This window comes from Stegostoma tigrinum, chromosome 16, assembly GCF_030684315.1.
Source record: "Stegostoma tigrinum isolate sSteTig4 chromosome 16, sSteTig4.hap1, whole genome shotgun sequence".
NCBI classification, from domain to species: Eukaryota; Metazoa; Chordata; class Chondrichthyes; order Orectolobiformes; family Stegostomatidae; genus Stegostoma; species Stegostoma tigrinum.
This window is the reverse complement of record NC_081369.1, coordinates 21,675,731-21,687,778: the sequence shown is the minus strand read 5'-3', so window position 1 is coordinate 21,687,778 and position 12,048 is coordinate 21,675,731. Positions and strand designations below refer to the sequence as shown.

The window sequence follows — 12,048 nt, the reverse complement described above, 5'->3', positions numbered from 1 at the left end:
GAGAGAAACTGTATTGAATGCGTTTCCGAGTTTCAGCAAAATTCAGAGGACAGTATTTGTCAAGTTATGTACAAATCGGAAAAATTGCTGACTTTCGTAACCATTCTACATTAGTTCCAAAATCCAACTTCAACCCGGCGCTGGAAGCATTTCAAATCAGAAGCTGGATGCAAACAAGTCCCTCTGTTTTTTCTGCGTTATTTGTTAATCTGATTTTTCAGAAGTGTATCAGACTCATCGCTGTCCTAGGGGAGCTGAATTATCGGAATTAACATTTGTGGCCTGACAAGCGAAGTGTTGAGGTTCGATGTGCTCGGAGTGTATAAAAGTTCCTGGGAGACCACTGATCTGTCGCTGACTTTCTCCCACCCAAAGACCGGCTTTAACCTACTCCGTGTGTCGCTCTTTAACGATGATAGCAGAGCCAGTGAAGACCGGTTTCACGCCGGCTCTGGGTCTCCAAGGGGCTCTGATATAACTTCACTGGATCGGACTCAGGACAGAGAGCAGATTCTTGATCGCTGCCGTTTCAATGGGGCTAGATTTTAGGTATAAAGCGACTGCAAGATAAACTGATTATTTCCACAGAAAAGTGAAACACAAAAGTGATAAGCGACCAGCCAGAGACCGATAACCTTGTTCAGAGTTCCTGGAAAATTAAGCCATAAATGTTTCCGACAAATAAAGAAGATTCCAATTGGAGGTTGAATAAATTTAGAATTGAAGACGCAGGGGTGGCAGAGATGGCTGGAAGTGAGTATCGTTGATAGAATGGGTCATCCTTGGTTTTTAAAAATAAAAGCAGGTAGAGAGCGGTTAAATCATTTGTGTGCGAGGGTTGTTAGCTTGGAAAAGGGGTGTTGTCGAAATACGATGGGTGGGGAGAACACGGAACATGTAGTCTGCGAGGACTGGACACGAATTGGGATGGGTTCAGGACATGCAGAAAGTCAAGTGGTGGCACTGTTTGGCAAAAAAAAAAGGACAGACTTCGGACCACGTGAAGCGAGTGGAGCCTGATTTAAAACCTGACATTGAAGATCGGCCGCCGCTCAGTGTGTCTCAAACTTCGGCCGCAAGCAAAAGACTTTTTCTCTGTATTCCCCCAGGCTGGCGAGGGAGCCCTAGCAACTGCCTAGCCCCGGCCCTTTTGTTCGAACGAAAACACTACAGTGTGTGTTGCTGGCCATAGATTAGCACGATGCCTCTACTAAATAATAAAGCAACTGTTTTCATGCTGTTTCCTGCCTGTACAGCCGGTTGCCGCTAAGGAACTTATTAGCGTGGCTCCATCAGTGAGACCTGAGCAGACTGTTTCTGCCCTCCTTCTGAGGGGACGGGGTAGATTGGCTTGTATTTTTTTTTACTTTACTTTGGTCCCCACCAGAGCATTCCCACGTTTGTTTGTTTGTTTGTTTTCCCGCGAGGAGTGATGAATAAGCAAATCTTGCCCGATCGCAAGCTGGCATCTGTTGCTCCAATGAGGGAGTACAGCAGCGTGGACACGAAAGACACGGAGCTGGTGTTGGTGAAGGAACAGAATGGGCTACAGTACACCAGCACTGCCATCATCAGCACTGTGCCCCCATTGACAGCCGCTGCCCCAGACAGGGAGACCTGGGGCAAGAAGATCGACTTCCTGCTCTCTGTCATTGGCTTTGCCGTGGACCTGGCGAATGTCTGGAGATTCCCTTTCCTCTGTTACAAGAACGGAGGCGGTAAGTGAGAGAACCCTCCGCCCGCTTTCACTGTGACATTGCGCCGATCGCTCCCTTTTTGTTTTCTTTTTGGGGTCCTGGGTGGTAGGGGGGTGGTGGTAAGTGAGGTTGTGTTTTTAAAAATTGAAATCCGTGTCACCTGAAGCCAGCCTGAGATTGCAGTAAATTGGAATGAAAGGGGCCAGCGTATTGAAGAACCGGAATGTCAGTGAATCTTAAATGCGTCTCGGAACAAGTGCAGACGCTGTAATGCCGAATGGCCGCCTCCTCCTGCACTGTTACCGGTCCCCACACCCTAACCCACAGACTGTGTACAGCGCGGAGGGTTAAGGCCTTTTGAGGCACAGTGGTAATGTCCCTATCTCTGGGTTAGAGGAGCCAGACTCGACCCCTACCTGCCCCAGAGGTATGTGGTAACCTTCTGAGCAAGTCGATAGAAATATGTAGAAGTTGTCTTGTGACTACCTCCTTACGCGATTGATTGGTGTCTCAATCAATCTCTCCGTTAGCTTTCCGAACCTACGCATTCTCCTCATTTATCTGTTAGTTGGCAAGGAGCGAACTGATGGAATCTGGCGGAGAAACTGAACAGCTCCTGGAAGGAGAATAACCTCTCTTCTGATGCTGAAAGACCTGTGTGTGTGTGTGTGTAGTCGGGTCTCTAGCACCCGCAGTTCTTTGTTTTATATTACTTTGTAAAGGATCGCTTCTTCTTTTTGTCCCCTTCCTAATGCTGTATACTTCTCCGTTACTGGAATGAATGTCCAAATTTAACCAAGGCAGTTCTGATTGGGCTCAGCCTGGTGTACGGAATAACCTCACCGGGACAGGGGCAGGCGAACAGTGGGACGTCTGTCCATCCGATGTTTCATTAAAATGATAGTTTTAACTTTGGTGAGCTCTTTATAGCAAGTCTGGCCCGGGCTAAGCGGAGGTTAGTGCGCTTAGCAATCCCCTGGTTTTAGTAACGCGCTTTTTGATTGGCATTTTCTCACTGCTCGGTGTCTAATCTGTTTGTGTTTTCTAGGTGCATTCCTTATCCCTTACTTGTTCTTCCTGCTAATTGCCGGGATGCCTTTATTCTACATGGAACTAGCATTGGGCCAGTACAACCGAGAGGGTGCAGCTACTGTCTGGAAAATCTGCCCCATCTTCAAAGGTGGGCACTTACTTGTGCTATCTCACTGCAAGGAGACAGGTCTGTTGTAGAGTTTAGTACAATCACCGGCTGGGGGAGAACGGAGGCTGATTTTCCAGCTCCTTGCTAATCTCGGTGGTTTGTCACACACGGTCTGCGCATTACACGCGGATGCACGTCCGTATCGATCCAGCAGTGAGGATAAAAGCAGGTGTTAACTAAGAGCGGCCAGTGGCTGCCTACTAGGTTTCTGTTAATATTACGCTTTGCGTTGTTCCTGTGTTTTCCTTCGAAGTAGTGGCAATAAGTGAAATGTTTCACTAGTCGATAACCAGTTCGTCCACGCTATGAAATCTTTCAGTGGGTTCCTGTTGTTCCTCTGATAGAGGCACGTTGGCGGCTCCTGAATAATTACTCCTGCAAACGCCCAGACACACACACACACACACACACACACAGAGAGAGACAATGATATGGTCTCGATTAGGCCGGTGACATTTCACATCAGTATTGCTACTTTACCTCCTCACTGAGTTACTTTAATTCAATTGAAACAAAAACGTATCAGAAATTAAAGACAATACCCCACTAACTTTGAAATTGACGAAAGCATTGGCTATCGCGCAACCTCCCTTTTGCTCCTCGAACCACTCACAATATTGATCTCGTTGATGAACAAGTCTGGAACTGACGGATCAGAAAAATAAAATCTCCACATAGGTACTGTACAATATGACCTGTTGAGACAGCTTAAAATTTGGCTCAGTCCAATTTTAAATGATCTCCCTTCACTGAGCTAAGGTTTTTTTTGAAACAAAAGAACAAAATTCCTGCCATTGTAGCAGGCCAGCAATTTGTCACCCATCTCTAATTGTCTGGGAGACTGCTGTTGAGCCATCTTCTCAAACCACTGTAGTGCATGTGTACCAACAGAGATGGTACGGAATTGGGAATTGATTTAGTGAAAGATCAGTATGTAGTATTGTGTCAGAATGATATATGGCTTAGAGGGGAACTTGCAGATGGCAGTGTTCCTATGCATCCATTGCTCCTTGTCCTCCTGTGTGGTAGAGGTCTAGGTTTGGAAGGTGCTATCGAAGGAGCCTTGGGAGTTGCTTTAGTATATCTTCAGGATAGTACATACAGCTGGCACCACGCGTTGGTGGTGAAGGGAGTGAAAGTTTTTAAGGTGTGAACGGGAGGCCGATCAAGCAAGTTGCTTTATCAAGTTTTTGCGTGATGTTGGAGCTGCACTCATCCAGACAATTGAGGAATACTCAAACATACTGCTGACTTGTGCCTTGTAGGTAGTGGACAGGCTTTGAGGAGATGAGAGTTGTCACTTGCTACAGAATTCCCATTCTCTGACTTATTTCTTGTAGCTGCAGTATTTATTGATTTACGTTGAATGCCAGAGCAGGCTTGAGGGGTTGAATTGCCATTCCTGCTCCCATTTTTTTTATATAGAATCCATACAGTTTGGAAACAGGCCATTTGGCCCAACAAGTCCACACCAACCCTCGAAGAGCGTCCCTCTCAGACCTATCCCTGTAACCCAGCATTTCTCATGGCTGATCCATCCAACCTACACGTCCCCGGACACTGAGCAATTTAGCACGGCCAATCCACTTAACATGCACATCTTTTGGACTGCAAACTCTACACACAGTCGCCCAAGGGTGGAATCAAACCCGGGTCCCTGGCACCGTGAGGCACAGAACCACTGTGCTGCCCTCAGTGATAGTTCTGCCATTGCATATGAAGAGGAGGTGTCATGTTGGAAATGGCATGACCTGATGCTTTTACGGAGTGAATGTTAATTGCAGTTGCCAGCCCAGGCCTAAATGTTGTCCAAGGTTTTCCATGAGCAGGGTTGTTTTCTTTGGAGCAGAGAAGGCTGAAAGGAGGTCTGACTGGAGTGTATAAGATTATGAAGGGCATGGGCACGGTGAATAGAAGGCAGCTGTTTGTCTTGGTTGAAGAGTCAGTAACAGGGGGCTTAATTCTAAAGTGAAAAATGAGGTTTGTAAGGAATTTGAGGAAAAACCTTTTCTGCCAGAAGGTGATGGGGGTATGGAATGCACTGTCTGAGAGGTTAGTGAGCGGAGAAACCTCACAACCTTTAAAAGAAAATTTGGGTGAGCACTTGAAGTGTCATAACATTTGAGCCTGTGGGCCGAATACAGGGATTAATGTAGGTAGTAGTAAATTTTGGTGGAACAGATTTGATCAGCTGAAGAGCCTGTTCTGTACCACATGATTCAGTCACCACTTCAGTACCTGATGAGTTGTGTTTGGTGCAATCATCGGTGAATATCTCCACTTCTTACCACCTACTGGAAGGAAAGTAATTGAGGAAGCAGCTGAAGATGTTTGAACTTAAGACACTGCCATAAGAATATGTTGTAACAATCGCCTAGGACTAAAATATTTGGCCTCCAACCATATTCTTTTTACTGGTAACGGCTCTAGCCACGAGAGAGTCTTCTTCCTTATGTCCACTGACTTTAATTTTGCCAGAGCTCCATGATGCCATTTGCAGTCAAACATCGCTTTGATGCCAATGACAATAACTCTCCCTTGCTCTCTAACATTCTTGTCTTGTCCATTGTTGGACCAAGACTGTAATGAAATGCTGCAATTTTGGTATGGCTCTTGAAGAACCCTGAACCTGGTGTCAGAGAACAGGATGTTGTGGACCAAACAACACTGGATAGCACAACTGACATCATAGAAACAAAACCCTTTCCGTGCCGTCGGAATTCTATTCAGCCCATTGAGTCTGCACCAACCTTCTGAAGAGCATCCCATCCCATCCATCCCTGTAACCCTGTATGAGGTTTTTAACCATGGCCATTCTGCCTAACCTGCATATCCCTGGCCACCATGGGGAAATTTTTAGAATGGCCATTTGACCTAACCTGTACATCTTTGGACTTTGAGAGCAAACTGGAGCCCCTGTTGGGAACCCACACAGATGAAGGGAGAATGTGCAAACTCTACGTAGGCAGGTTAGAATCAAACCAGGTCCCTGGTGCTCTAAGGCAGCAGTGCTAATCACCACTGTGCTGCCCCATCCTCCATCCCATTGCTGATGATTGAGCCATGGCTGATGGGATAGTAATTAGCTTGAATGGCTTTGTCCTACTTTTTGCGGACAGGATGTACCTCAACAATTTTTCACATTTTTGAATAGATACAAGCTTGCACTAGAATATCTTTGCTAGGGATTCAGCTAGCCTTGGAATATAAGCCTTCAGTACATTGTCAGAATGTTGTCAGGGCCTATAGTCTTTGCATCATCCAATGACTTCAGTCATTTCTTGATGATATTATGTGGAGTGAATCAAATTACTTGAAGACTGACATCTGTGCTGTTGTAGACCTCAGGAAGAGATTCAGATACATCATCTACTTGGCTGAAGGTGGTTGCAAATGTTTCACCCTTGTCCTTTGCATTGAAACAGTGGGCTCTCCCATCTTTGAGAATATCAGTTGGCTGTCCTCCTTCAATGAGTTGTTTTATTGTTCACCACTATTCAGGACTGCTCAACATTGATCAGATGTGTTGGTTGTAGTGTCATTTAGCGTTGCTTATTGCACATTGACTGATTTATGCTGTTTTGCATTCAAGAAGCCCTGCTATACAGTCTCCTCAGATTGACATGCCATATGTACAGGTGCTGATGCTGCTCCTGACATGCCCTCCTCTGCCCTTCATTGAATCAGGTTTGACCTTTTACTTGAAAGTAATGGTAGAGTGAGGGTCATGATGTTATAAGTTAGAGTTCTGTTCTACTGCCATTGATGGTTCTTAGTGCCTCATGGGTGCCCAGGCCTATCTTGTAGACCTGCTGAAAATCTATCCTATTTAGCATTATAGTAGAGTGACACAAAGGAATAGTGAGTATGCAGTGTGTGAGAATGGAACTTTGCCAACCCAAGGACTGTGCAAAAGCCTCTCCTAGCAATACTATTATGGACAGGCAGATTGGTGAGGACTTGGTCTTTTAATAGTTCTCACACTACTTGCTGCAGGGTAAATCCAGTAAAGGTGTCCCTCAGGTAGTGACTAGAGTTAATGTCACTTTGCTTTCTCTCTCCACAGATGTTGCCAGACCTGCTGAGTTTCTCCAAGATGTTGTTTTCATTTCACAGCATTAACCTGTTGTCTCACTCTTTGAATTGTGATGACAACCATGTTCTATTAATCAACTTTATGCTTTCGCAACAGCTAATGTGGATTCAATTGCTTTAAATATAACAGTAAATCAGATGTAGACTTGGAAGTTCATGAAAATACTAAAGCCATTTAAAGTTAATTGCACTTTTGATGATGAGAGATTTAGTAGATCTCAATAATTATTCTAAAACAATAATCACGGTTTGAATTAAATCTCTTGTGGTAATGCACACCCTTGCCTTTTGACTATTAGTGAAACAATTTCCAAAAAATATGGTATCCAGTAGATAAATTTCAAATAACCATTCAAAAACAACCTTAAAAGCCTGGAGCCAAAACCAACAGATAAAGCAGTTTACCAACCCTTCCTCCAATCCCTTCTCTCTTTCACAAATGCCCACAACACAAATTACCTTTGCAGATTTGAGTTAGAATATGGAGCTATGAGTAATCAGATCACCTTACTCAACAGGAAAGTTGTTGGCTTCATTTGTAAACTACCAACTACTATCCACATTCAAAGTGATACTATTTGTCTAAACTTAGGAAGAGCAATCAGACTTCTTGTCCTGGAGGTCTTTTCCTGAAAGTTCCCTGCCAAAATATAAAGGGGTTCAATATTGGACAGGGCAGAAACCAGCTGAAACACAAACCGTATAAAACTGGATAAATGTCCATCTTATCGCCCACAGTCTGAATATTCTGAATCCTGAATTCAGAACTGGTCCCTCAAATTGAAATTCAAATTGAACAACACCTAGCACCTTGTGGCATAGGGTACAAAAGCTATCATTTGGCCAAGAGCTTGAATCAAAGTTTGTGTTTGAGGTGTTTTAGTTTTATATTGAAAAATTCATGTATACTTCCAGGGTAATTAGATATGTGCAAGTCAGATAATGAAATTTGAATAGTTGTTAATATGTGGGAAGATTCCTTTGTTGATTAGAAATATATTTATTTATTTATTAATAGACATGCCCTTCAAAGCAATGAAACTATTGATATTTGGTTTGTGTGCAATGTTTTGGAGTATTCAAGACTACTTTTTTTATTTATTAGGGATGCAAGTGATACACCTAAGTTTTAAGTACCATGTCTTCTTGAGCATACTATAGCTAGTTATCAAAGTGAATCCTTCCTCAAATGTTTAAACAGATTATTCTAGTCTCTAGAAATACTTCAATTCATTGCTGAATATTTTGCTTGTGGTAAATATTCTGTTTGGAGGGTAAATGTAGGTTACAGCACTGAGTCACAGCCTTGGAGTTTCAAAACTGGCAAGAATCCTTTCTGAGGTAGTAGGAACTGTCGATGCTGGAGAATCTGAGATTACAAGGTGTAGAGCTGGATGAACACAAAAGGCCAAGCAGCATCAGAGGAGCAGGAAAGCTGACGTTTCGGGTTGAGACCCGAAACGTCAGCTTTCCTGCTCCTCTGATGCTGCTTGGCCTGCTGTGTTATTCCAGCTGTACACCTTGTTATCAAAGAATCCTTTCTGATTCAGGCTCTTGACATGGCAGAGTTTGCAGTCATCCCCCTCCTGAACCAATATTTTGACGTTAGACTCATTTTCATTTTGTGAAGAATTTTTTTTCCCCCCTGTTCCTCCCTTAGAAAGAAACCAGTTGTTTACATGAGGGCTAGGAACAGGAATAAGCCATTCAGCCCTTCCATCTGTTCTGCCTTTCAATAGGCTCATAACTAACCTGTGTTTAACTCTATCTAACCAAAGGTGGCTCCAAACCTCTTAATACCATTTTCTAATAAAGATTTACCAATTTTAGAATTAAAATTATTAATTGATATAGAATTTATTGTGTTTTGAGAAAGAAAGAGACATACCTCTTCGATTCTGTGTGAGAAAATGTGTTTCTTAGCTATTCTTCCCTTTTTAGCCTGGTTCTGATTTTGAGATAATGTCCCTTTGTCCTAAATGTTGCACTATTTGAAAACAAATCTTTGGTTACTCTTCCAAAATTCCAAAATCTTCAATTAAGTAATATCACCAAAATTTGTATCCCAGGGAACATTAGCCTAGTTTATGTATTCTTTTCTCCTGAACTAACTCTCGGATGCCTGAATATTCATTGCATGCCTTCCAAAGATGATACATCCCTCTTGGACATGATGCCCAGTGGATTCCAAGCCTTTGTATTAAAGTATCAAAACTGTCTCCACTTTGTTTCTGGCTGTCTAGATATAAGGGCTTATGTGGCATTTGCCTTTGCATTAATTTTAAGCACTTGACTAAAATATGTGACTGGTGTACCTATACCGTTTGCTTAATTTTGGACCGTTCTGCCGTTTCATTTCACCATTTACTCGCTACACTGCAGTTAAGATGGATGGTGCTGGTGTATTTTGTGGGAGGGGCATGGAACAGTGTTCTAAGGCATTTAGTCAGTACATTTTATTTGAATTTGCTGCAGTCCAAATATAAATGGCAACGGCTTGCATGCCATTTGTTTCCAACAATGCCAGTTCCGTAAGCGGTACTGAAAACCGAGCCCCAGACATGTTTCTTCCTCAGAATTCAGGCCATTCAGCCTTTTTAAAATTCCAGGTACAGATCATAATATTTGCTTTAGTAACCAATTGTTGGCCTTTTGCTTTGAAGGGATAAGACATTGTATCTGGCCTCATCATTTCTTGACATGCAGCAAAGACGTTAGTTACGATTCTTGCAATCCAGGAAGCCCATGCTATAAAATTGCTAGTGAGGATAGCAGCAGTGAACTATTGTGCACTGTGCAAATAAGCAGCTTGCTGACATTCAGTTTGTAGGGTCACACATGAAAATAGCTAGATGTTTATATCTGCCCTTAGAATGACTAGGAATCAGTATGTTCAAGAGAAAAAAGGAAAGGTAATTACGGAGAAAACTATTAGATTTCATGGATAATGGGAACTGCAGATGCTGGAGATTCCAAGATAATAAAATGTGAGGCTGGATGAACACAGCAGGCCAAGCAGCATCTCAGGAGCACAAAAGCTGACGTTTCGGGCCTAGACCCTTCATCAGAGAGGGGGATGGGGGGAGGGAACTGGAATAAATAGGGAGAGAGGGGGAGGCGGACCGAAGATGGAGAGTAAAGAAGATAGGTGGAGAGGGTGTAGGTGGGGAGGTGGGGAGGGGATAGGTCAGTCCAGGGAAGACGGACAGGTCAAGGAGGTGGGATGAGGTTAGTAGGTAGCTGGGGGTGCGGCTTGGGGTGGGAGGAAGGGATGGGTGAGAGGAAGAACCGGTTAGGGAGGCAGAGACAGGTTGGACTGGTTTTGGGATGCAGTGGGTGGGGGGGAAGAGCTGGGCTGGTTGTGTGGTGCAGTGGGGGGAGGGGATGAACTGGGCTGGTTTAGGGATGCAGTGGGGGAAGGGGAGATTTTGAAACTGGTGAAGTCCACATTGATACCATTGGGCTGCAGGGTTCCCAGGCGGAATATGAGTTGCTGTTCCTGCAACCTTCGGGTGGCATCATTGTGGCAGTGCAGGAGGCCCATGATGGACATGTCATCAAGAGAATGGGAGGGGGAGTGGAAATGGTTTGCGACTGGGAGGTGCAGTTGTTTGTTGCGAACTGAGCGGAGGTGTTCTGCAAAGCGGTCCCCAAGCCTCCGCTTGGTTTCCCCAATGTAGAGGAAGCCGCACCGGGTACAGTGGATGCAGTATAATGCTACACTTGTCCCCACACCTCCTCCCTCACCCCCATCCCAGGCCCCAAGATGACATTCCACATTAAGCAGAGGTTCACCTGCACATCTGCCAATGTGGTATACTGCATCCACTGTACCCGGTGCGGCTTCCTCTACATTGGGGAAACCAAGCGGAGGCTTGGGGACCGCTTTGCAGAACACCTCCGCTCAGTTCGCAACAAACAACTGCACCTCCCAGTCGCAAACCATTTCCACTCCCCCTCCCATTCTCTTGATGACATGTCCATCATGGGCCTCCTGCACTGCCACAATGATGCCACCCGAAGGTTGCAGGAACAGCAACTCATATTCCGCCTGGGAACCCTGCAGCCATATGGTATCAATGTGGACTTCACCAGTTTCAAAATCTCCCCTTCCCCCACTGCATCCCTAAACCAGCCCAGTTCATCCCCTCCCCCCACTGCACCACACAACCAGCCCAGCTCTTCCCCCCCACCCACTGCATCCCAAAACCAGTCCAACCTGTCTCTGCCTCCCTAACCGGTTCTTCCTCTCACCCATCCCTTCCTCCCACCCCAAGCCACACCCCCAGCTACCTACTAACCTCATCCCACCTCCTTGACCTGTCCGTCTTCCCTGGACTGACCTATCCCCTCCCCACCTCCCCACCTACACCCTCTCCACCTATCTTCTTTACTCTCCATCTTCGGTCCGCCTCCCCCTCTCTCCCTATTTATTCCAGTTCCCTCCCCCCATCCCCCTCTCTGATGAAGGGTCTAGGCCCGAAACGTCAGCTTTTGTGCTCCTGAGATGCTGCTTGGCCTGCTGTGTTCATCTAGCCTCACATTTTATTATATTAGATTTCATGATTGTGTTGCAACTCTTACATACTTCTATTTGCTATATTCAATGTTTAAACTGACAAAAACTGAACCATTCTATCAACATTTTTCATGAAATAAAGTTCAGTAGTAGAAGAATCTTTGGCATTTTAGAATTAGACTGCTTTCATTCAATACTAATAGACATGTATAGAATTATTATAAATTTTCTTTGGATAAATAGATGAATTTCAGCAAAATAGAATGAGGTCAGCCCTAGTGACAGTAATCAAAACGGGTTTTTTTGTGGAGGGGGGAAAAGTCAGCAACTGAAGGAATCTAATTGTGACAGCATAGTTAAAGTGCCTGATTATCATATAAAACCATTAATGTCTGCTCTGCCATACTCTAAGATCATGGCTGTTCTTGACTTCCAGTTCTAATGATCTGCTTTTATCTCCATAGCCTTTGTTTCGGTTAGACATAATACATTTTTGGTACAAACAAGAGAATGCTGGAGAAACTGAGCATGTCTGG

At 44.4% G+C, this 12,048-nt stretch overlaps 1 protein-coding gene across 4 annotated transcripts in view; it reads left to right on the top strand.

Moving 5' to 3' along the window:
• Positions 1-12,048, top strand: part of slc6a2 (solute carrier family 6 member 2) — a 166,832-nt gene continuing 154,784 nt past the window's right edge. Inside the window, exons 1-2 of one of the 4 annotated variants that reach the window (XM_048546354.2) lie at positions 1-1,718; positions 2,746-2,877. In XM_048546354.2, the coding sequence (XP_048402311.1) occupies positions 1,433-1,718; positions 2,746-2,877 (418 nt within the window). In that variant the 5' untranslated portion in view covers positions 1-1,432. Of the gene's footprint in view, positions 1,719-1,994; positions 2,125-2,290; positions 2,358-2,745; positions 2,878-12,048 lie in introns of those variants that run through there. The other 3 variants (XM_048546357.2, XM_048546356.2, XM_048546358.2) reach the window with 3 other exon arrangements.